Source organism: Balaenoptera borealis, assembly GCF_965194805.1.
Source record: "Balaenoptera borealis genome assembly, chromosome: 7".
Lineage (NCBI taxonomy): Eukaryota > Metazoa > Chordata > Mammalia > Artiodactyla > Balaenopteridae > Balaenoptera > Balaenoptera borealis.
Genome location: NC_138864.1, coordinates 69422773 through 69445910, shown reverse-complemented (window position 1 = coordinate 69445910; position 23138 = coordinate 69422773). Strand labels below are relative to the sequence as shown.

General features: G+C 38.6%; 1 protein-coding gene across 1 annotated transcript in view; it reads left to right on the top strand.

The window, feature by feature from the left end:
• The first annotated feature begins 15247 nt into the window (after positions 1–15247).
• Positions 15248–23138, top strand: part of SDHAF3 (succinate dehydrogenase complex assembly factor 3) — a 79289-nt gene continuing 71398 nt past the window's right edge. The window contains exon 1 of the mRNA XM_082398666.1: positions 15248–15515. Coding sequence (XP_082254792.1) covers positions 15342–15515 — 174 coding nt within the window. The 5' untranslated portion in view covers positions 15248–15341. The remainder of the gene's footprint in view (positions 15516–23138) is intronic.

The window sequence follows — 23138 nt, the reverse complement described above, 5'->3', positions numbered from 1 at the left end:
TATTTTTCAGAAAATAGTCTCAATTTTAGCTTTTAGCGTAGCAGCTATTTCTGGTTCTGCTTCTGTCTGGTTGCAGGCAGGATAAATACTGAAATATGTAGTAAAAATAATTAATTTTCAGTATTTTCCTTTAACCATTGAACATTAGAAGTATCCTAGGTTGAGGACTGTCCCCGCAGTTGCTGCCCACCTGGTTGGCTGGCCACCCATGCTGAGAAGCCACAGAGCCTGATTTCTGTAGTAAAGCGTTATTTTCCTTCAGTGGTCACCATACCATGCTAGGATTGCCATTAAATGATGGCCTTAGACAGGGCTTTCCTGGGACACTGTAATGTGTTCTTCCCTGCCTCATTGCCAGGGCGATTATTCTCAGGGAAAAGCTATTTCCAGGGGGATTATAAGAGACGTGCTGGCTGCCCAAGGAGGAATTTTGAAAAAGAGCTGTGGTGCTGGAAGAAATGATCCTGACCACATGTGTTCTCTGAGATCTCACAGAGAGCAAAGCCCAGAAAAAGAGGCCATTTAGAGCAGACTTTTTCTACTGTTCCTCCCATTGAAAAACAATGGGGCCTGCCCCTGTGGAGTTACGGAAGAGGGATTTAGGATGGGAAGCAGCTTACCCCTCTGCAAGTCATGGAAGGGCTAGTGCCTTTCATCTGTAATTTAACAAGTCAGAAGGTAACTGACATTGAACTGGAGTCCATTGGCTCTACTGATGCACTAGAGGAAGTCTGCTCATCAGATTGTTATCTATTTCATGCAGCTTCCGCTTCTTCATAGATTTTCATGAAGATGAGCGGGCACGAGGATATCAAGCCACAGGTGACAGTTACTGAACACTTGCCTTGGGAGGATTGTTCCTCCTGTGTCCTGTTGACCCTCACAGCCTTCCTAAAAGCCACATAGGCTCTTTGTACAAGAGTCTGTGGAATACAAAAACTCAGGTGAATTGCTTAAACTCATCCTTTTTAGGCAAGTTGGAGCAAAGGGGAAAGACTAAGACTCTTACCTCCAAACCCTGTGGTCTGTATGCTAAAATTCTCAGGCAGCAAGGCCTCTGGCTAGAAAAACTCCTTTTCCCTCATGGCCCCAGCAAAACTGGGTAGTGAGCTCTGTACTTTTGGTGACTGTTCTAGTTATCTGTGCCATGTAACAAACTACCCCCAAGCTTGGTGGCTTAAAATAACAGCATATTTTATAATATTTTGTGGTTTTTTTGGGACAACAATTCAAGAAGGGCTCAGCTAGGTAGTTCTGTCTCAGAATCTCTCATCTAATTATAGTTAGACAGTGGTTGGAGCTGGAATAGTAGATGACTAGAACATCTGGAAACTGGCCAGTCATCTCTCTCTTCCTAGAGTCCTAGAGGCCTTTCCTTGTGGACTCTCTGTGTAGGTTTAGTTGGGGCTTCCTCACCACATGGCAGCTGAAAGGTAGAACTTCTTAACATGGCATCTCAGGGCTTCAACACAAGTGTTTCAGCAAACTGGGTGGGAGCTATATCTGAGATTGTATCCTGGCTGGAATTTAGTCATATGCCTCTCCCTAGGTACAAGGAGAACTAGACAGTATGATGCCAGCTTGGCAGCCATGGGTTCAGTTAAGATGTGAGATTTCTATTTCTAAAAGGGAGATGTGAGGATAGTATCAGGGACAATAAATAGTCTCTGCCACAAAATTATCATGGAGTTACAGAGTCCATATAGAAATGCTGGTAGAAGGTATGATTACAATGATGATATTGTGCCCTCTTCACTCTCGTCTGAGCCACTGCAACCATATCTAGTCTGAGTATATTTGCAGAATATCCAGATTATAAAAGGGGTCTGACTGAGGGTCTAAAAGGAATGGAGCCAGATAGCTGATCAGCTCCAGATTTACAAGGGACATTTTTTACTTTGTGGTGTATTTCTTTTTTTAAATTTTATTGAAGTATAGTTGATATACAATGTTGTGTTAATTTCTGCTGTACAGCAAAGTGACTCAGTTAAACATATATATATATTCTTTTTTTTTTTAATTAATTAATTAATTTGTTTATTTTTGGCTGTGTTGGGTCTTCGTTTCTGTGCGAGGGCTTTCTCTAGTTGTGGCAAGCGGGGGCCACTCTTCATCACGGTACGCAGGCCTCTCACTGTTGTGGCCTCTCTTGTTGCGGAGCACAGGCTCCAGACACGCAGGCTCAGTAGTTGTGGCTCACGGGCCTAGTTGCTCCACAGCATGTGGGATCTTCCCAGACCAGGGCTCGAACCCGTGTCCCCTGCATTGGCAGGCAGATTCTCAACCACTGCGCCACCAGGGAAGCCCTATATATTCTTTTAAATATTCTTTTCCATTACAGTTTATCACAGGATATTGAATATAGTTCCCTGTGCTGTACAGTAGGACCTTGTTGTTTATCCATTCTATGTATAATAGTTTGCATCTGCTAATCCCAAACTCCCAATGCTTCCCTTGCCCTCCCTTCCACCCCCTTGGCAACCACAAGTCTGTTCTCTATATCTTTGAGTCTGTTTTTGTTTTGTAGATGTTTCAGATTCTACATATAAGTGATAACATATGGTATTTGTCTTTCTCTTTCTGACTTACTTCGCTTAGTATGATAATCTCTAGGTCCATCCATGTTGCTGCAAATGGCATTATTTTATTCTTTTTAATGGCTGAGTAATATTCTGTTGTATATATGTACCACATCTTCTTTATCCATTCATCTGTCATTGGACATTTAGGTTGTTTCCTTGTCTTGGCTATTGTAAATAGTGCTGCTATAAACATTGGAGTAATGTATCTTTTAGAATTATAGTTTTGTCTGGATATATGCCCAGGAGTAGGATTGCTGGATCATATGGCAACTCTATTTTTAGTTTTTTTAAGGAACCTCCATACTGTTCTCCATAGTGGCTGTACCTATTTACATTCCCACCAACAGTGTGAGAGGGCTAACTTTTCTCCACACCCTCTGCAACATTTATTATTTGTAGACGTTTTAATGATGGACATTCTGACTGGTGTGAGGTAGTACCTCATTGTAGTTTTGATTTGCATTTCTCTAATAATTAGTGATGATGAGCATCTTTTCATGTGCCTATTGGCCATCTGTATGTCTTCTTTGGAGAAATGTCTATTTAGGTCTTCTGCCCATTTTTTGATTGGGTTGTTTGGTATTTTTCTGGTTATTGACTTGTAGGAGCTGTTTGTATATTTTGGAAATTAAGCCCTTGTTGGTCATATCATTTGCAAATATTTTTTCCCAGTCTGTAGGTTGCCTTTTCATTTTGTTTCAGGTTTCCTTTGCTGTGCAAAAGCTTATAAGTTTGATTGAGTCACATTTGTTTATTTTTGCCTAGGGAGACTGACCTAAGAAAATATTGCTATGATTTATGTCAGAGAATGTTTTGCCTATGTTCTCTTCTAGGAGTTTTATGGTGTCTTATCTTATATTTAAGTCTTTGAGCCATTTTGAGTTTATTTTTGTGTATGGTGTGAGGGTGTGTTCTAGCTTCCTTGATTTACATGCAGCTGTCCAACTTTCCCACCACCACTTGCTGAAGAGACTGTCTTTTCCCCATTGTATATTCTTGCCTCCTTTGTTGAAGATTAATTGTCCATAGGTGTGTTTATTTCTGGTCTCTCTATTCTGTTCCATTGGTCCATATGTCTATTTTTGTGCCAGTACCACACTGTTTTGATTACTGTAGCTTTGTAGTGTTGGCTGAAGTCTGGGAGGGTTATGACTCCAGCTTTGTTCTTTTTCCTCAGGATTGCTTTGGCAATTCTGAGTCTCTTATGGTTCCATATAAATTTTAGGGTTATTTGTTCTAGTTCTGTGAAAAATGTCATGGGTATTTTCCTTTGTGGTATTTCTAGGGGACCACTTTGTCATTGATAGTATTGAATAAAAACATAAAGAAAGAAAAAAAAAAAAACATAAAGAAACACTAATCTGTTGAGCACCAAAGATAATGCAGAGCATTGCCTTGGGAACCTGAGAGATAAAAGGAGTATGAGATGATACTTGTCTCCAAAGAACGAAGTCTACTTGTGTAGACTCAATCTTGAAAAGTTAAAGAGCCACGAGGTTATAAAATGATGATTTAACATTTCTTTGGTTACTCTTCGTGTGCTCTGTAACACAAAAGAACCCTATGGCCCATTGAAGATCCATCTAAGCTCGCTATTCGATGGGCTGTCTTATGCAGGCCAAAGACAAGAAAACCAAAACAACGGTACTGAGTGGTAAGGAGCTGGAGAGAGAAGATGCTCTAAGAGTGTGTAGACTGGGGATCGACAGCCTCACCCAATCGCAACCATCTACCCCCTTAGTCCCACTCATGGCCTAATGAGTTCTGTAGAGAGAAGCACAATGGAGTCCAAGGATAGAGGGCCTTCTGAAGGTTGAAGTACTCTTAAGAAGTTTCCTGAAGAAGTAAATGTCACTTGGAGAACGGATAAAATAGAGAAAAGAAAGGAAGTCTTTTGAGATTAAGAGACAAAAAAGGGAAAATGAGAGGCATGTTCTAGGACTAGCTAGTCTTGACAGTTGACTGGAGTGAAAGGTCATGCAGACACGGAGTGTGAGGAACAAGGGCTCGGGTCAGTGTATGAAGGACCGTGAATGCCCAGTGAAGAAATCTTTCTAATATGCTGTCTGTTGTGGAAAGCAACAGGCTGGGCTTGGCAACAGATGTTTTTAAATAACACGCTACACCTAGACAGTGCAGGCACACCACTTAGCTACATTGGAATTTAAATGTTAGCTGGAAGTTGTTAATCACAGTGGTTTCTTCTGGAACCTGGGGGGCATACACAAAAGTTCCGTTTTGAAGAGATCTATATTTAACTAGCTAAGCATCTTTTCCAGACTTTGGTCTTTGAGTGTTTAATCAGTTTTTGTTTATTCTGTTTGGTGAGCCTGCTCTCACAGAGCTTTCTTCGGGGCTCCCTAAATAGGAGTGTCTTCAGAAGGGAGAGGAGCAGGGGTTCACAGACGTCTCCCCAAGCCTGCCTCTGCCGCGAGGTGGGGTGGGAGCTGCTGTGCCATTGCTGTTCTTAGCACAGAGCCACAAAAAGGCAGACGTGAGGCCTGCGCACTTGTGCCTTCAGGGCTGAAGGCGGTTCTGCTGCTAACATCAAGTGACATTACTTTCACTAAAGATCAAAACAAAGTGATTAAAAAAAGTTTGCTTAGTCAGAGTAAGTCTACTCTCAGTGACATTAAGAAAAGGTGGAGAGTAAGGATCAGGTGTAACTTGGAGCCTGCATTTCTAGCACCCTTCCATAGGTCAATGAAGAGGATTTGGCTAATATTTGTTTGATAAACACATGTAATGTATGTATATTAGTGCATTGCAGTACCAAGCACAGTGTCTGGGACATAGGAGATTCTTAATAAATTGCGTTGAATGACTGAATTAAGTAACCTATGTAAAACAGCTGTGGAAACAAGTATCAATAAGAAGAATCATTAGTTATGTTTCTGCTTGTAGTATAGTCTTCTTTGTTTGTTTGCTTTTGTTTTAAATACCTCAGAAATTTGGGGTGGGGGAGGGGAGAAGAAACACATAGAAAATAAAAAGAATCACCTCTCATTTCACTTTTCAAAGGTAATCACTTTCAACATGTAGGTCTATTTCTTCCAGTCTTTTTCCTATGTATATCTTTGTTCATATATAAATTGTACTTTATTTAAACCAAGTATATAACCTGAAGAACAGAAGCATAAATTAAAGAATACTATATGGATTTATTGTCTTCTCTGCTGTAGTCTGAAAACATAAAAAAGATATGTAAATATATACCTATATTTTATGTGAGTCACCATTAGCTTAATCACACATTTGAAGCCTGCTGTATCAACCACACACACGTCATATTATACATGTGCTCCTTTTTGCTCTCGATTTTAGCAGCATTCATTTAAAGTCGAATTAATATTAAACTAAAAACAAAATCCAAAACAAAAAGGCAGGCAAAAACTCACAACGTTTTGAGGCCATTCAGGCTTCTAATTAGGCAGCTGTTCAGCGTGTGACCATTAGTCAGACCTTGCCTTCCTCACTAAGGCTTGCACAAAAGATGTTAGAGGCCTGTGTATTGATTGCCCCCTTGTTGGTTATTTTGCTAAGACATGATTACAGCCTTTGAAATTGGCTTGTAGAAGGAGCCTCCAGGCCAGAGATCTATGGTGAAGATAGCACAGGAGCCAGCAGAATATTTTAATACATTGGCACTATAAAATTGGACAGTATCCTTGTTTTCCATGAGCCTTGGAAGGCTGTCCACGTACTTGATGTTAAGGGTTTTGAGTATCCCCACTCTGTCAATATGCTAGGAAGATAATGGGCTTTTCTTAGGTATGATATAAGGGGGTTTCCATGGAGGGCCTTTAGTTGTGCAGTTGGGGTGTTTTGCCCTCCTCTTCCTCCTGCTTTTCTATCTAGCCGCACAGGAGGTAGGATAAGGCGCCCAGGAGGGGTATGAGGTGGCTGGTATGTGCTCTCCCAACCCTTCACCACAAACCCGGCTGCCTAAGCTGAAGCAGCCACACAGAGAGCTAAGGAAACTTTAAAAACTTAATTAAGGGGAAAAAAGCAAACAAAATAATGCTATAGTGGATTTACTTAGTGCTGTAGCCTTGCCAGGGAAACCACAGAGTCTGCATTTATATAAGACATATCTAATTAAAACGGGAGACGGGACAACAAGCTTTCTTTTAAGTTCATTTAAATACATGTTTATGTTGTGTTTAAGTTCCCTGTGGGGTAATGTAACGCTGATCCAAAGGCATAAAAGCAATTTGATTAGGCAACTGTAGGTCTTCGTGAATACTTTGAGCCTTAAGTACTTAAGACTTAATCTCCCCCATACCCCATACCAAGGTTATCCACTGAGGCTGGGCGAGCCCCACCCCTGAAGGCAATACGTCTGAGGCTGGACTGATTCATCTTCCCTTTGTAGTCTCCTTTCTCTCCTGCCTTGGTTCTTTAACTCAAGGTTATCATACTTGAGCCTTATTTTTGCTCTTCTCTGCTCTCAATGATTTATGTTATCCTTTCAGATGATATATTTATTTAACAAAGAATAACTCTCCTTTCTCTTTGCTTCTCATACCACTTCTTTTTGAGGGCAATGCAAATATTTTAAATAGGACTTCAATTTGGAGAAATTTTCAATGTTTACATGTCAGCCAAAATATCCACATTCGATATATATCTAAACAAGAAGATGAAGTTTGGGGAACTAAAATGTCATTCTCTGTTTGCTTCTGATATGTATTATGTTTTAGGACCTCACTTCTTAAAGCGAGTGGTCCAGCAGCATTAGCATCACCTGGGAGCTTGTTGGAGCTACAGACTCTCGGGGCCATCCCCAGGCCAACTGAACTGGAATCTGCATGTTAATAAGATACCCAGATGATTAGTGAGTACATTACAGTTGGAGAAGCACCACTTCCCTCAGACTCATCTCCGTGAGACATTATGTAGGTTCTCCAGTAGGAAAAACGTTCTGTATGCTCAGGTTAGATTCTTCCTTAGGCATCTTGAATGGCCTTTTTATGGACTCATTAGAAGTCTGCTACATAGAATAAAAATGAAGAATCACTGCACAAGGTTTTAAGTCTCCCCTTTAATTATGTCTAAATTTAATTTATAATGGTTCTGGACTATAATTAGTACATTAAAAATTGATTTACTATTCATTTATGAATACATTTAAATTGGGTACTTGTGAACAAAAAATTTTCTTTAATATTATATACCTATATGTGGCAAAGTAGCTTCTCTATAGAATGTTTATTCTGCCACAGCTTTTGAAAAAGGCTATAATCACATCATATATCCATAAAGGAACACTAGAGTTATGTTCTTCTTTTTAAATTTTTCATTAATATAGACACTATTTGATCTAACTGAAATGCATATTTCATCACTGGCTGCATGTGTTGTCACATTCTTGAGAAAGAATGTAACAATTTAAAAATAATCTCATCTGCTTAAGAACATTATTGTACTATCTGAAAGACCATTTGGGGTTCGATTAAACAAAGTAATTAAAATAAATTTATGATTTGTTCTAAAACTTGAGCTGCATTTAAGATGTATATGATATTTGCTGTTATATTTTTAAAGAAATACTGTAATCTTTTGTTGCCAAAGTCTTGTCTAATGAAGGAAGAACAAATGCTTCTTTGTTTAAACACTCTTATTTATTTATTTATTTTTGGCTGTGTTGGGTCTTCGTTTCTGTGCGAGGGCTACCTCTAGTTGCGGCAAGCGGCGGCTACTCTTTATCGCGGTGCGGGGGCCTCTCACTATCGCGGCCTCTCTTGTTGCGGAGCACAGGCTCCAGACGCGCAGGCTCAGTAGTTGTGGCTCACAGGCCCAGTTGCTCCGCTGCATGTGGGATCTTCCCAGACCAGGGCTCGAACCTGTGTCCCCTGCATTGGCAGGCAGATTCTCAACCACTGCGCCACCAGGGAAGCCCCTGTTTAAACACTCTTAATGCAATCTTGAAATTAATTTTTAAGAAGTTATTGGTTCAGAATTATGTAGTTTCAAGAATTATCCAGCCCCCACTCTTTATTCTGTAGATAAAAGATCCTCCTTCCTCATCCTCACGGCTACAGTATCGTAGACAGAGACTAAACACTAATTTTCCTTTAATTTGTTAGTCATTCCCAGCCATCATGAGTAATAGCAATTCAAGTGATTTCACAACACAAGCCCGAGACTGAAAAGTTCCGTTCCCATTGTTGATGCTGAGGGCCTGTTAGATACTGTGGGATTTATCTTGAATCAATAAACACAGTCCAGATTTACAGGAGATTCTCACCTCAAGAGCAGCTGTTCTTGTTGCTCAAAGGAAAGCCATCGTGCATGTGTATAGTAGGGGCTCAGGCACAAATGTTGGTTTAAAATTTTAGGTGTCACAGTGTAATTGCATTATATCATTTCAGTTAAAGTTTCATACCTCTAAGATTGTTGTATTCTGAAGCAGGAAACAGTTTTAAAAAACCTTAAACTAAGATTCACAGTTTTTACTGGCTATCATTTTATTTTTTTTAATTTTTAAAAAAAGATTTATTTATTATTTATTTATTTTTGGCTGCGTCGGGTCTCAGTTGTGGCATGCGGGCTCTTCGTTGTGGTGCGTGGGCTTCTCTTTAGTTGTGGTGTGTGGGTTTTCTCTCTCTAGTTGTGGTGCGCAGGCTCTAGGGCATGTGGGCTCTGTAGTTGTGGCGGGCGGGTTCCAGAGCGCATGGGCTCTGTAGTTTGCAGCACGTAGGCTCTAGTTGAGGCTCGTGAGCTCAGTAGTTGTGGTGCGTGGGCTTAGTTGCCCCGTGGCATGTGGGATCTTAGTTCACTGTATTGTAAGGCGGATTCTTTACCACTGGACCACCAGGGAAGTCCCCTGGCCATCATTTTATGTCATCATCATCATTGCTAACACTATGTGCAGTTTCTATATGCTGCGGACAAACTAGTCTAAATCCCTTTTACGTATCAAATCATTAAAACACACAGGAAGCTTTTTAGGTACATAATATTATTCTCATTTTAAGAGAAGGAAACTTGCGACCCAGAAAGCTTAAACAACTAGTCCAAGATCACATAGTTAAGAAATGGTAAAGCTGGAACCTAATGGTATATGAATATAATTTAGTCACTTTAAATTTGTGAGCAGGAAGAACACATACTGTGAACTTATTCTAATTTGGGGAGTGGGGAGAGGAATGCCTTCTCTTGTAAGACAATTACTTTTTGCATTTGTTTATCTATTTACTTACTTTTGCTTTCTGCAGGTTAAAAGTGTAATGGCATTATAAAATTGAAATCTCTGTCTGAAGTTATTTAGAATTTTTCCTTCAATTTTAAGAAAATTGTATAATGTATAGTTGTATATTATAATGAAAATATAATTTTATACATGTATAATATAATGAAAAAGTAGATCAATAATAGCTCAGCTGCAAGTCTTGCCTTTGGTTGCAATGTGATTTTTTAAATACAATTTTATATTCTGGGGGCACATACTTCTCCCTGAAGACAATGGAATATCTTTCGAATTTTGAAGAAAGGGAATCCAGTCAGAAGACTGTTGTAGTCATTTAAACGAGGGATATGGAGTCAAGGCAGGTGGGTTAATGACATGGGAAAAAGTGACTGATTTCCAAAAGAGGTCTCAACAAAGGTTCCTCAATAACAAGATACATGAAGAGGGTGAAAGATGTTACAGAACCCTAAGTCTTGAGCCTAGGTAAATTTAAGAACGGTGGCGATAGAAAGGTCTTTGGAGAAAAATGATGAGTTTAATTTGGGACATAGACTCTGAAGGAATGACAGGATATCCAATTTGAATTTATCCAGTGCTTAGCAAGGAAGGTTGAAACTGTAGAGAGGTCTGGGTGGGTGTGAGAGTTGGTTAAGATGTCCTTACCCTTTCCAGGTAAGGGTCCAGCGAGGGCCTCCAAAATGGTTAGAATGGGGTTGGCCAGGTGGGGGCAGCAGAGCATCACCAATTGCTGAGGACAGCTGGCCAGGACAAGGGCACTGACGCTGATGTTTGGACTGATGCATTCTCATTTGGAGGCAGGAAGAACTGCGGCTAGCTAAGGACACAGAGACAATGGGGCCCTAGAGGTGGACCACCTGGACAGGACAAACATATGGAAGCCGAAAGATGGAAAGATTTCTAGAAGGTCAGGGGAGAGTAGCTGTGTGAACAGAAGCAAGTAACTAGGGAATTTGAAGAAAGTGATTTTAGAGGAGTAGTGGGGACAATAATAGATTAAAAGGGATTAAGCAGGGAATGAGAATGGAAATGGAGAAATATTTGTTTCAAGTTTGCCAATGAAGGAAGCAGGGTGATAGGATGGTAGTTTGAAGGGGAGGTAGAATAGATGGAGGGATTTTTTTTTTTAATGTGAAGTGTTCTTGTGAATGTTTATGAGCTGAATGGACTAGTCTTATGAAGAGAATAATTGAAGATGCCAGTGAGAGAAAGAATGAGGGGATAATTATGAAGCTACCTCTCAGAAGGGTTGGGAATACAATCAAGAGCTCTAGTGGAAGGCTTGGGTTGGAGGAGAGTACAGATGATAGAGATTTTGTGGATTTTTATTGAGTGCCAACTTTGCATAAGTAAGCTGTGTTCTGAATGTTCATTACTTATTTGGAAAGCTTAAACCATGTCATCTGGGAGACACGGTGGTGCTGTGGATGTGGCATGTGGGAAGTGGGATGATTCTGGAGTGAGCGCTTCAGATAGCCCTTAAGTTATTAATCACCTCCTGTTGATAAATGTGCATATAGCCCGGAGTTATATAATTTATTCTTCACTCTTACATTCTCTTTCTCAGAGATGTTTTACTTTGTTTTTCTTTCTTTTTGATTATGCTTTTTAAAATTTTTATTGCAGTGTAGTTAATTTACAATGCTGTGTTAGTTTCAGGTGTACAGCAAAGTGAATCAGTTATACATATACATATATCCACTCTTTTTTAGGTTCTTTTCCCATACAGGTCATTACAGAGTACTGAGTAGAGTTCCCTGTGCTATACAGTAGGTCCTTATTAGTTACTTATTTTATGTATAGTAGTATGTATATTTCAATCCCAATCTCCCAATTTATCCCTCCCATTTTACTTTTATGTTTAAAATATTTTTAGCTATATCAAAATCTTTATCCCCATTGCTGCAGGAACACTTTAATATTGAAGGACTGGATATTTAGTAATCAGTTTTTAACAGTGTCAATAACTTGGGTACTATTCCTGGAACCCAGGTGTTTCCAAGTTGGAAACAGACCATTGGTTATCAATCCTGGCTGCACATCAGAATCACTTGGAGGGGTTTCTAAGCAATAGCCATGCCTCACCCCACTCGCAAAGATGCTGATTCAAGTGGTTTGGAGTGGGCCTTATCAGTTTTTTTAAACCAGTTTCCCAGGTGATTGTAATATACAGCCAAAGTTGAAAACCACTGACTTAGACCAACGGCACTTTTACTATTAGGCAACTTGTTCAATGCATCATTTAACATAGGCTGTCCCTGCAAACTCAATATGACTAAAGTAAAACGCATTTCCAAAAGCAATTTTCCCTCCTGATTTTTTCTTTGTCAATTGCACTTCCATAAAGGAAAACATGGAGACCTCTTTGATTCAAGTTTTGAGTAGTTTCCCCTTCTTAAACAAAAATCTTTTCAAAGCAATTATTTCAGAGTGGGTACATATCTGCTTCTCCTTTTACAAAAAATTTTGGAGGGGATTGGGGAGAAATCATGATTAGACTAGCAGAGTTGAAAGGTACTGAGAATTACCTAACCCAATTTATTTGACACGTGAGAAAATCGAGGCGCAGATTGGTTGAGTGACTTGCTGAATAACACACAGGAAAACGAATTACATGGAGGAAGGATAAAGGAAAGGCCTGCATGAAGTGTACTGATCTGGATTAGTGGCCAGGAATAGAACTCAGATCTTATTTTCAGTTCATGGCTATTTTGACCACAAGAGGAAAACTGGTCAGCCTAAATTGGAAGGTCAAAGAAATAGAAAATTTTGTCCTCAAAACATAACTCATTGTCCAGCCCACTGTAAAAAAATAAAGGTCATCTACCATTCTTCTCACTGTTATTCTTGATTCCTCTCCTCAAGGCCTAACCACACCATTATGTCTTGGCTTTTCTCTTACCCATCATTTGTCATTTTTGAGCATTGATTACCCAAAGCTTTATGGACCTTTTCTGCTCCCTTTATGCTGAATTAATTCTTTTATTGTTATGTTTTGTTAATTTACTGGCAGAATTTTTCCCCACATTTTTATAAGAGCTTTGGCTCTAAAAGAAGCATTTATTATACATGTACTTTTTTTTTTTTTTTAAACATCTTTATTGAAGTATAATTGCCTTACAATAGTGTGTTAGCTTCTGCTTTATAACAAAGTGAATCAGTTATACATATACAATATGTTCCCATTTCTCTTCCCTCTTGCATCTCCCTCCCTCCCACCCTCCCCATCCCACCCCTCTAGGTGGTCACAAAGCACCGAGCTGATCTCCCTGTGCTATGCGGCTGCTTCCCACCAGCTATCTATTTTACATTTGGTAGTGTATATATGTCCATGACACTCTCTTACCCTGTCACATCTCACCCCACCCCCTCCCCATATCCTCAAGTCCATTCTCTAGTAGGTCTGTGTCTTTATTCCCGTCTTGCCACTAGGTTCTTCATGGTCTTTTTTTTTTTCCTTAGATTCCGTATTATACATGTACTTTAACCCCAAAGGAAACCAGAAAAAAAGTAAACTGGAACAAGAAATTAATTTTTAATTTACAGGGATATTAAGAGATGAAGTATGGTTAGAAAAAAATTTCCTGAAGTAAAATAACCATGCTGCCATTCAATCCTTGCCATGAATGTGGTTTGTCAAAAAACCAAATTAAATCCATTAAAAAAAATGTTCTGTGTTCTTTTAAACAAATATTTTTCTAAAATTTAAGCAAAAGGAAAAAAGTCCATTCAAGGTAATAAATATTAGAGTGCTTACTATTTGTAAGGCACTGCGGTGGACCCTGAAAAGAATACTAAAATGAGTAAGTCCCTGCCCTTGGTAGAGGGGTGTGTGTCTTTTTGTATTTCAAAAAGTCTTTGCATAAACAAAAATCTGGGGTCTCTGAGGGAATCACATAAATTTTCCCACATTCTTGCCCTTTCATCACCAGTAGGTCATATAAATCACTTGACACCCTTAAAATCACAAAATCCCTGCCCTCCTGGAATTTGTAATCTAGTGGGGGCAAGGCAGGGGGCAGGCAATAAGCAAACAAGTAAAATATGTACGTGTTACGGAGAAAAATAAAGCAGAGAGGGGGCTTAGGGAGTTCTTAGCATGATGTTGTAGCAATATCAAATACGCTTGCCAGGGAGGATCTTAATCAGAAAGAGACCTGAAGTAATGAGCTGAGCGAAATAAAGGTGTTAGCCAAGAAGATACCTGAAGCAGAACATTCCAAGCAGATGGAAGAGCAAATACCAAGGCCCTCAGTTGGGAGAGTGCCTGGCCTGTTCAAAGATGAATTAGGGGCTTTGAAGACCAGTGTGGCTGGAATCGGCCAACTAGGGAGAGAGCAGTAGGAGAAAATTTAGAGAGCTAAGAAGTGGAGAGTCTTTGTGTTTTACTCTAATGAGAAGCCACTGGAGGATTTTGGCGAGCAGAGTAGTGACATGGTTTTTTTTTTTTTAAACCTATTAATAATTTAATAAAAAGCTATGTAAAAAGGTATGGTCAGAGAGATGGGAACCAGCAAGGATTTATAAGGCATCCAGATACTACCAGTAGCAGAGGCTGTTAACAGTTTAGGTGGATCACGATCAAAGTTGATCATGGCAGAAGCAGAAACACAAAAAGTGACTACAGCATCCGGTAAAGAGAGACGATTGTGGAATAGGGAGTAGTGAGAAATGATCGAATTCTGCATACATTTTGTTGGTGGAGCCATCAGGATTTGTTGAAGGTCCAAAGGTGTGATGGGACAGAAAGAACGAGGCCAAACCGCTGCCAGCTTTGATTGGTCACACTCTCAGTATCGCCGTTGTAAAAGATGAAGATTTGTGAACGTTCTGATTCTACGTTTCATCTCAGACTATTTAATCAGAATCTCCTGGATCGTGGCCTTGGACACAATACATTTAAAATGTTATCTATTTTTCTAAAGCCAACTTGACTTGAGCTAAGGATTGAAACCTGCTGGCTCAGGTCTCACTTGAGTTACATGAAACAGGCCACGCCTTCAGGGTACAAATTAGGAGCACAGCCCTGTGCAAGGTACGTGGGTGGGTGGGCTCGTGAATGGAGAGAGTAATCCCATTCCGATCCCTCTCGCAGAACGCAGGAAGACTGCAAAGACATCTGAAGTGTCTTTAGCCAACCATGGAAGGCTTCCTGGAGGAGCCCGATTTTGACGAAGCCTTTCTTAAGCCTTTATCAGGAGGGAAAGGGGTAAGATGAATGGTAAAGATGATGGGGTGTAACTGAGGGGTGACAAGCGTGGGCTGCTTGACGTGCAAGCGTGACGACCCCCCCGCCCCAGACGCAGCCCCTAAGTGGTCGCTGCGCTGGCGCTCCACGAAAGCTACGTCCCTTTCAGAGAAGGACCGGCCCATTTCTGCCCGCCGCTGCCGCTCGCGTTTCCGGAAGGTCCTGATATTAGGCCGGACCAAACCGGATGAAAGCCGCGCGCCCTCTTCCGCTTGTGTTTGGGTTACTTATACTCGGCTTGTAAGGACAGGCGCGCGCGGTCTTTCTGCGCAGGCGCGGCCTGTGGTCCACGCGCGGAGTTATGTCTGTTCGGCACGTCTCGCGTGTCCGGGCCTTGTATCGGCGCATTTTGCTGCTGCACCGGGTTCTGCCCCCAGACCTCAAAGCCCTTGGTGACCAGTACGTGAAGGACGAATTCAGGAGACATAAGACCGTTGGTTCTGACGAGGCCGAGCGATTCTTGCAGGAATGGGAGGCAAGTAACTGCCCCCTTTTCTTCGCCCCAGACCTTTGAGGTCCCTCAGCGGTGTCCCGGTTTGTCTCTGGGAGAGACCGCCTGGCCCGGCTGGTTTCCCCGGGCCGCACGAGCTCGAACACAGCGGCAGCCTGCTCCGTTTGAATTAAACAGCGCAAAGCCGTTCAAACACTACTTCCCGAAGTTACGTCCCAAGCTGGTCTGTTTATCCCACGGGTTCCTCGCTGGAGCACATCCCGTTACAACAGCGTGTCCAATTCAGTTCAAGTTTTGCCAAGCGCTGGAGGGGTGAGGATGGAGGTTACAAAATTGAATGTCACTGTCAAGTGCTTAAAGAGCTTACCGTTTGGCAGCTTTTTTGTCTCCTCCAATGCCTTTGCACGTAGCGGGCGCCTATTGATAAATTAATGGTTTTCTCGTTACTAGTTTTCAGAGTTTTAGAGGCTTGTTTCTATAATTACTATTTTTAAAATCCTAGTGTTCTTTGTTGGGTCTTAATAATATTCTCAGTTGACTGATACAGAAATTGGATAAGACTGGGGGTAATTACAAGCGGTGGGCAAAAATGCTGGTCAGAGGTAAGTCAGGTGAAAGTCGGTTTCTTCGTAGTCTCAAGTCACGTTATTCTGTTGAATTGCTCTGCATCATTGCACTAAATCTTAAGCAGACACATGCATTAGGGATTAACCCTTTGACTTTCCCTCCCTTTTTTGAGTGAAGTCAAATGATATTCAGAGTATTTCATTTAGAGTATTTCGTGGGGTTGGGAGCCATGCAGCACTGCCCCTAGTTATTTGCAAATATCAAGAAATGAATGAAATTGGCAATTAGAGCGACAGGTATTTGAAAGCATGAAGCACTGTTGGTTTAAGAACTGAGGTAAGCAATTCTTCAGCCTAAAAAGTTGATGGCTACAGAGATTATTGAAGTCTGTTTTTAAAAAAAAAAATCATAAAGGGTGAACACAGGGTGAACATTAGGGTGAACACCGAACTTTTTCACTGAATTGCAGAATTTTTATTGTAGACTCATTGATGCTTGCAAGAGGGACATTTAGGACAATGGTGAAATTTAGAACTTGCCTAAAAATCGTGTGTATTAGATGTAGTGAGGCTGCCTAGAGCCAGGGAAGTTGACTCTTAAAATGCAGACTGCTGCAGACTGCTTTCTTTTAACATGGTAACTTGCTCTTGAAGCCAGAAGAACTGGATTCAAATTCAGGTACCGGCATTTATTTTAATAAATAAGTGTCAGATCACTTTTCCTAGTCTTATTTTCTTATCTGTAAAATCATAACAGTATTTACAATATGCACCTCTAAATTAGTGTATGTAAATGTAAGTGACATCTTTTAAGCCAAGTCAGTTTGTGGCAGGACAGGAAGAAGTCTAGCTCTATGTTGGGAAGAAATAAGGGCACTTTGGGAGGTCCTAAGAACTGGGAAGCTTTTTAGGGAAAGAGTAGGAACCCAGAATAAATTGATAATAGGCTAGAGGAAAGAGACATTTAAAAAAAAACTCGTTTAAAAGAAAAAATGTGTTGATCAACCGAGGAGACTTGGTGTCAGGAATTCAGCTTAAAAAAACAAACAAACCCACAAAAAACTCTCCTAGTGCTATGTGGCATTTGGTCTCTGGGATTCTTTCACACACTTCTAAAATTACTTATGAACTTGAATTTGCTTTACTTTAAAAGGCAAAGTTGGGTATGGATACCACTGGAGAAGAGAAAGGGGAAGGTTCAGCAATATGAGAGGACTCAGTATTGGGAGGAGAGTTCTCTATTCCCTTCATCTGTGATCACAGAAAACTGTGGCAAATATTAGAGCAAATTCATCTCGGGAAATTTCTGTTCAAGGACCTTTGGGGGAAGGTAAGAGCAAAGTATTTCATTTTATCTTAAGGATAAAAATGTAAATGCATATTTACAGAGTAAATAATGAATTTATGTAATTCCTTACCATAGAGAAAAAATGTTAAGTTCAGGGAGAGATGTTTGATAACTGGTTAGTAAAATACCCCTTGTAATCTTATTCCCAAGCCTTTTAGGGGACAACTGTTAAAAGTGGAATTGGGGCTGGGTAGATCAGGGGGTCTTACTTATTATGGCACTTTTAAAGTTCTGACTATGCTCAGTTTTGAAGAATAGCTGTTTTAGGTAATGCTTTCCATTTTTCTTTCTGTGCCGACCCAGTTGTGGAGAGAAGAACTTCTCACCACTATTTTCTGGGAAATTAGAATAAATGTTGAAAATTAAATAGCAAGTAAAAGACGTTTGTGTTAGAATGTGAGACAAAAAACAGCTCCTTAGGAGCCACTTTGAAAAAACTCCGTGTGTTTAATTTTTAATTTTTTTGCCCCATTTATTTATGTCTGTTGTTTTCTTGCCTGGTTTCCATTGTTTTCCTTAAGTAGCTGCTTTGCTCTGTGTCTCTTGGGGGAGGTTTATAGTGGAAGTTTCTGGAAAAAGCAAAATGCTTAAACACTCTTTAAATAGTTATTGATCACTTATTGCCAGGCAAAGTGCTAGGCATTGTAGGACACAACAATGAATAATATGTGTATTTTACTTTTATGGTGTCCATGTTTAGAGTATAATAGACGATTATAGTATGAAAGGGTGTCTCTGAAGTGCTGTAGGGGCAAGGAGGGAATGGAGGAACCTGAGGCCACATGTAATGTCTAAGCTGAGGTTTGAGCAGGTCAGAGTTACCTTGTCAAGAAAAAGACTCTCTAGCAAGAGGGAATAACCTATGCAGAGGTATTGAGGTAAGAAACAGTATGACTTTTTCCAGGATCTGCAGTGATGTGTTTAGAATTTAATGTATTACATGGGAGATAAGGAAGAGAGAAAGCTAAAGAGGTGACAAGAGACAGGATATTCTGCTAAGGATTTTAGGTCTTTATTTTGAATCATTGAAAGATTTTAAGCAGTGGTGAAATGATTCAAATTATATTCTAGAAAGATCACTTTAACAGCAGTAGAAAGGAATGATTGAAGAATGAGACAAATTGAAGGTAGGGAGAACTGTTAGGAGAGATGTATTAATCCCAAGTATGTATGTGCCTGAACCAAGACAGAGGTGCTGAGGATGGAGAGTATGGGTTTTTGTGTTACCCTTTTTAAGGTAGAATGGGATTTGACTTGGTGACTGATACAGGATTAATTAGAGGGGTGGCCATAGGATGGATAACTCTCAAGTTTTGGAATACGATACCAATAACCAGAATAAGTATATAGGAGGAGCAGGTGGGGGATGAGTTCAGTATGGTACATTTTTGTGTTAAAAATTCTGGTGGGACAGTCAGGTGGAGATGTTCTGAGATATATTTACTCTGATACTCAGGAGACAGATTGTGGCTGGAGATAGAGATTTGGAATTCATTATTTGTAATTGATGGTCCAAAGGTGTGAATTAAAGTGCCCAGGCTGGGTGTAACAGGGGAAGCTAGATAGATAGTGGTCAAAGATAGACCACTAACATTTAGGAGTTAAAGAGAATGAAGGTAGTAGTGTAGTGCTGGAACTGTTCTGTTCTTTTCTTTTTCTGTACTCAATTGTTCCTAAGCTACTTCTGCAAAAGAACATACTTTTACCCTTCCTGATTATGTTTAAGTCTTTAGATTTGTATGATAGTCTTTATCATAATATTTGCTTTTTTGTTTTATTTTGTTGTATTCATTTTAGAGAGGAGGAAATGCTTCAAATTTCATGTAACTGTCCATGTGTAACTCATGTGGGATATCTTATGACTTTGAAGTGGATCATCAGATTAAAAAATGTATGATTACGTTGCATGTCATCTATATTTAGAGTTTCCTTAACTTAATATAATTAGGGTTGGATGGGTATTTTGCAGTTTTTATAATTGTACGTCTCTCTTACCTAATTTGAGGACCTCATTTTGTTGCTTTTGAACATCCTGATTTGAACTTTGTATTTTAGTTTGTGGGAGAAAAGGAATGAATTACCTCTCTGTCCAATAGATGGATAGTATGTGTGGGGGATCATCTACCAAGTATGAGGGAGTCATCTGGGAACCTCTTAGTTGTCCTGTTTATTCTGCATGTTACTCAGTGTAGTGTTTTTGTGATGGTTTATTGGATGGTGATGGTTTATTGAATGGTGATATGTCACACATGTGTTTTTTCTACATTAAGCTTTACCACTTAAAAAATTTTAGCCATACTCTGGTCCTTAACTAATGGTTGAAAAAGGGGTGAAGGTGAGGATTTGAAACAGTATATCCTTGGAACATAAAATTTTTTTTTTTGTTTTCATTTCTGAAGTATTTGGAAGCTTTTACGGTATTTTTTGTTTAGAAATACTTAACTTTTATTGGTGTCAGATGTGTTTTAACAGTGCTTATGTTATAAAGTAAATTAAGATGTTTTTAAAAATCATAGTTTGATCAACATTGCATATATTATTGACTTTATACTATATTACTGGAACATAGAGGTACGTCCTTTTATTTAAGTGATTTTAAAGTTATTGGAATTTATAGATTTAAAATAATGGTAATAGCATGATAATATGCTAGTAGTTATGGTTCTAAAACAGATCTGTGTGTGTGTAGGGGTGTGTGTATGTCTATATACCACACAGACTTAAGAATTTGAAGTAAGTTTTTGCATAGAATTTAATAAAAGGATTATATATATATGCATAATATTGATTTTACTGGTTTACTTATTATTTTATGAGATAAATTATTTTACGCTTGCTTAATAAGAACAAATGTCTGAAGTTTTACATAGGGAGTATTAGAATTGACTGAAAGGGGCTTCACATTGCTTCAGTAAACTTGTTTTTTCGGTTAATGCTCTTAAGCTTTTTTGAAAAACCAAAGTAATGTATATATGTGGTTAAAAAAAATTAGTGTGGGAGGGCTTATAATAAAGAGCAATATATTCTTTACTATTCCTTAATTTATCTGTTCTGGGGACATTTTTCATTTTATTTTGGTATCTTTCAGGTTTCAGGTATCTTGTGAATTTGGTTATCTGTCCAAATTTACAAGTAAAGCAACAAGAAACTGAGAACTCTGCATATAGGTAGGCTTGTTGATTAGAAAATGACTTTTAGGATTACAGAGTTTCAGTAAATCTCCCTTGGATTTGCTTCTTGCGCCTCATTTTCTTTACCTCCCTGGTGTTTGTGTTCAGTTAGTTCTGGCAGTTTGGCTTTATCTTCAGCTGTTATTCTCTGTTTTGTTTTCTAAGCTGTGGCTGCTTCTATTTAGGCTGTTTTATTAGTTAAACTTCTCCACCTGCTTTCCATCTTGAGAACCTTATTGAAATCTCTTGGCTTCTAATGGCTCCTTTCTTAGTCATTATGGATCGCTCCTTTAAAAGTTTTTCTATTATCAGTTCAGTGGAGTTTTGGAAGGGAGAAGAAATAAGAAATAAGCTTCTGTGATTTCTCCAATCTGCCATCTCAAACTGGGGATTCTCAGTTTTTTCATTTTAAAGATGAAGAAACTAAGGCCTGTAGAAGTAAAATGACTTGTTTGGTGCCACACAACTAGGTACGATGAAAATCTTGTGCTCTCACCTCATGAAAATCAGTTAAGATTTTGGAAATTAATGTTTCCAAAAGACTATTCAGCTTTTGTTTAATGTAAAATGATTATATATTTTTTTCTTTGAATTTTGCTTGTTTGCTTATTACAGTTTATTTGTATATTTGGTTTGTTTTCCATTTTTGGTATTTTTCCTAAGGGATAGGGAAGATTTTTTAAATCATGTTTCTATCTAATACACCTCTAGCATAATTAGGAAATGTTTAGGTATTGTTTAGGTAATGATTTATTTGTATGTTTATTAGCCCAAGATGCTAATTGCGACACATTTCTTTCTCAAAGATTTTTTTCATTAATGGCATGAGAATAGAAGTTGCTGCAATGTAACTGTTAAACTATTGTGCTAGTCAGGCACATATATTTCCTGTGTGATTTTTGGCTTCAGTTGTCTTAGTAAGGGAAGTAATATTTTACCCTTGAAATTACAGATGGACCAAAAAGTTCTCTTTTACCTCTAAGATATGATTATATTAGGAGATGAATTAAAACTATATCAAACGGCTTAACCCACTTTACACTTTTCATTGGCACCACTGATTTTTCTCTTTAATCTTTTAGTTTTAGGGTTATGTGTTACCATAGTGATACCACGGACAATAAAAGTACAGTACATTTTATTTCTCTTTGTAATACTTACCATTATCATAAAATTAATAATTCCTGAATTAAAAAATAGTTAAAATAAAAAGGCAAATGGAATGTGTTTGGGATTAATGTGATAGATGATTGATAGCATTAGTATAAAAAGAACTTAGCTTGGACTGGGAAAACACTTAACAGCTTTAATACAGGAATGGGCAAAAGGGACTCTAATAAGAGGTCATTCTCTGATTTATATATGAATTTAACTGCTGTGTTGAATGTATATGGTAATAGTGAAAAATTTACATCAGTATAGATGTCCAGTGATGGCAGAAGAATGAAATTATAACATAGCCATATGATGGATGGGTTAGTATGCAGCTCTTAGTAATGGTGTTTCAGAAGAATTAATGGTATAAAAACTGCTCATGATACAATTAAAAATAAACAGTGTTTATCTTTGGGTGCTGGGATTAAGGATGATTATAATTTTCTTCCTTGTACCTCAAAATTCCAGATCATGTGCTACTTTAGTAATTATAAGAAAGCCAATAAATGTGATTTTAAACAATGCAGTTGGATATACTCAGCATTTTTGTTACCAGTCTTGTGTCACAAAGCACAGGAAAACACATACATTGAGTCAACTAGCACCTTATAAATATAGTTCCTAATTTTGCCCTTTAAATTTTGTAGGTTAAACTTAGACTTCTTCATGTTTAATAAATAATGTCAGCTATATATTTTAATTATTTCTTGCTGAGTTTTGTAAAATTAAAACAATCTAAATGTGTAGACTTTTTATTCGTTATTGTAAATGGCCACTGAAATAAGAGAAGAAATAAAAGGCATCCAGATTGAAAAGAAAGAAATAAAACTGCCTTTATTCACAGGAGATATGATTATGTAGACAATTTGATGTAATCTACTAAAAAACTTCTGGAATTTAATAAGTCAGTTTAGCAAGGTTGTATGATGATACGTGATCAATATATAAAAATTAACTGTACTTTTATATACTAGCAGTGAAAACTAGGAAATTAAACTTTTTAAATATCACTTACCATCAAAAAATATGAAATGCTTAGGGAAAATTCAGACAAAGGATGTACAGACCTCTACACTGAAAACTACAAAGCATTGCTGGGAGAGAATAAACATGTATAGATTAAAAATTAAACTTTATCTAGTTACTCTTTTTTCCTTAACCACTAGAAGACATATTTAGAATTTAGAATCTTTAGGGGTCTAAACTGAGGTCAGAAAAGAGTCATCAGGGCCATCTATCTGGTATAGTTTTGTCTTTTTAAGCAACGTGAAGAATCTTCTCATGTTAATTTCTTAGAGATCATACTTAAATAGTCATAATTCTCCAGTAACTTAATTTAATCAAAATTAAGTTGCTACTTAATAACTGTTAGAAATCTATTTTCATTTTTTACCTTTTCTTTTTCTAA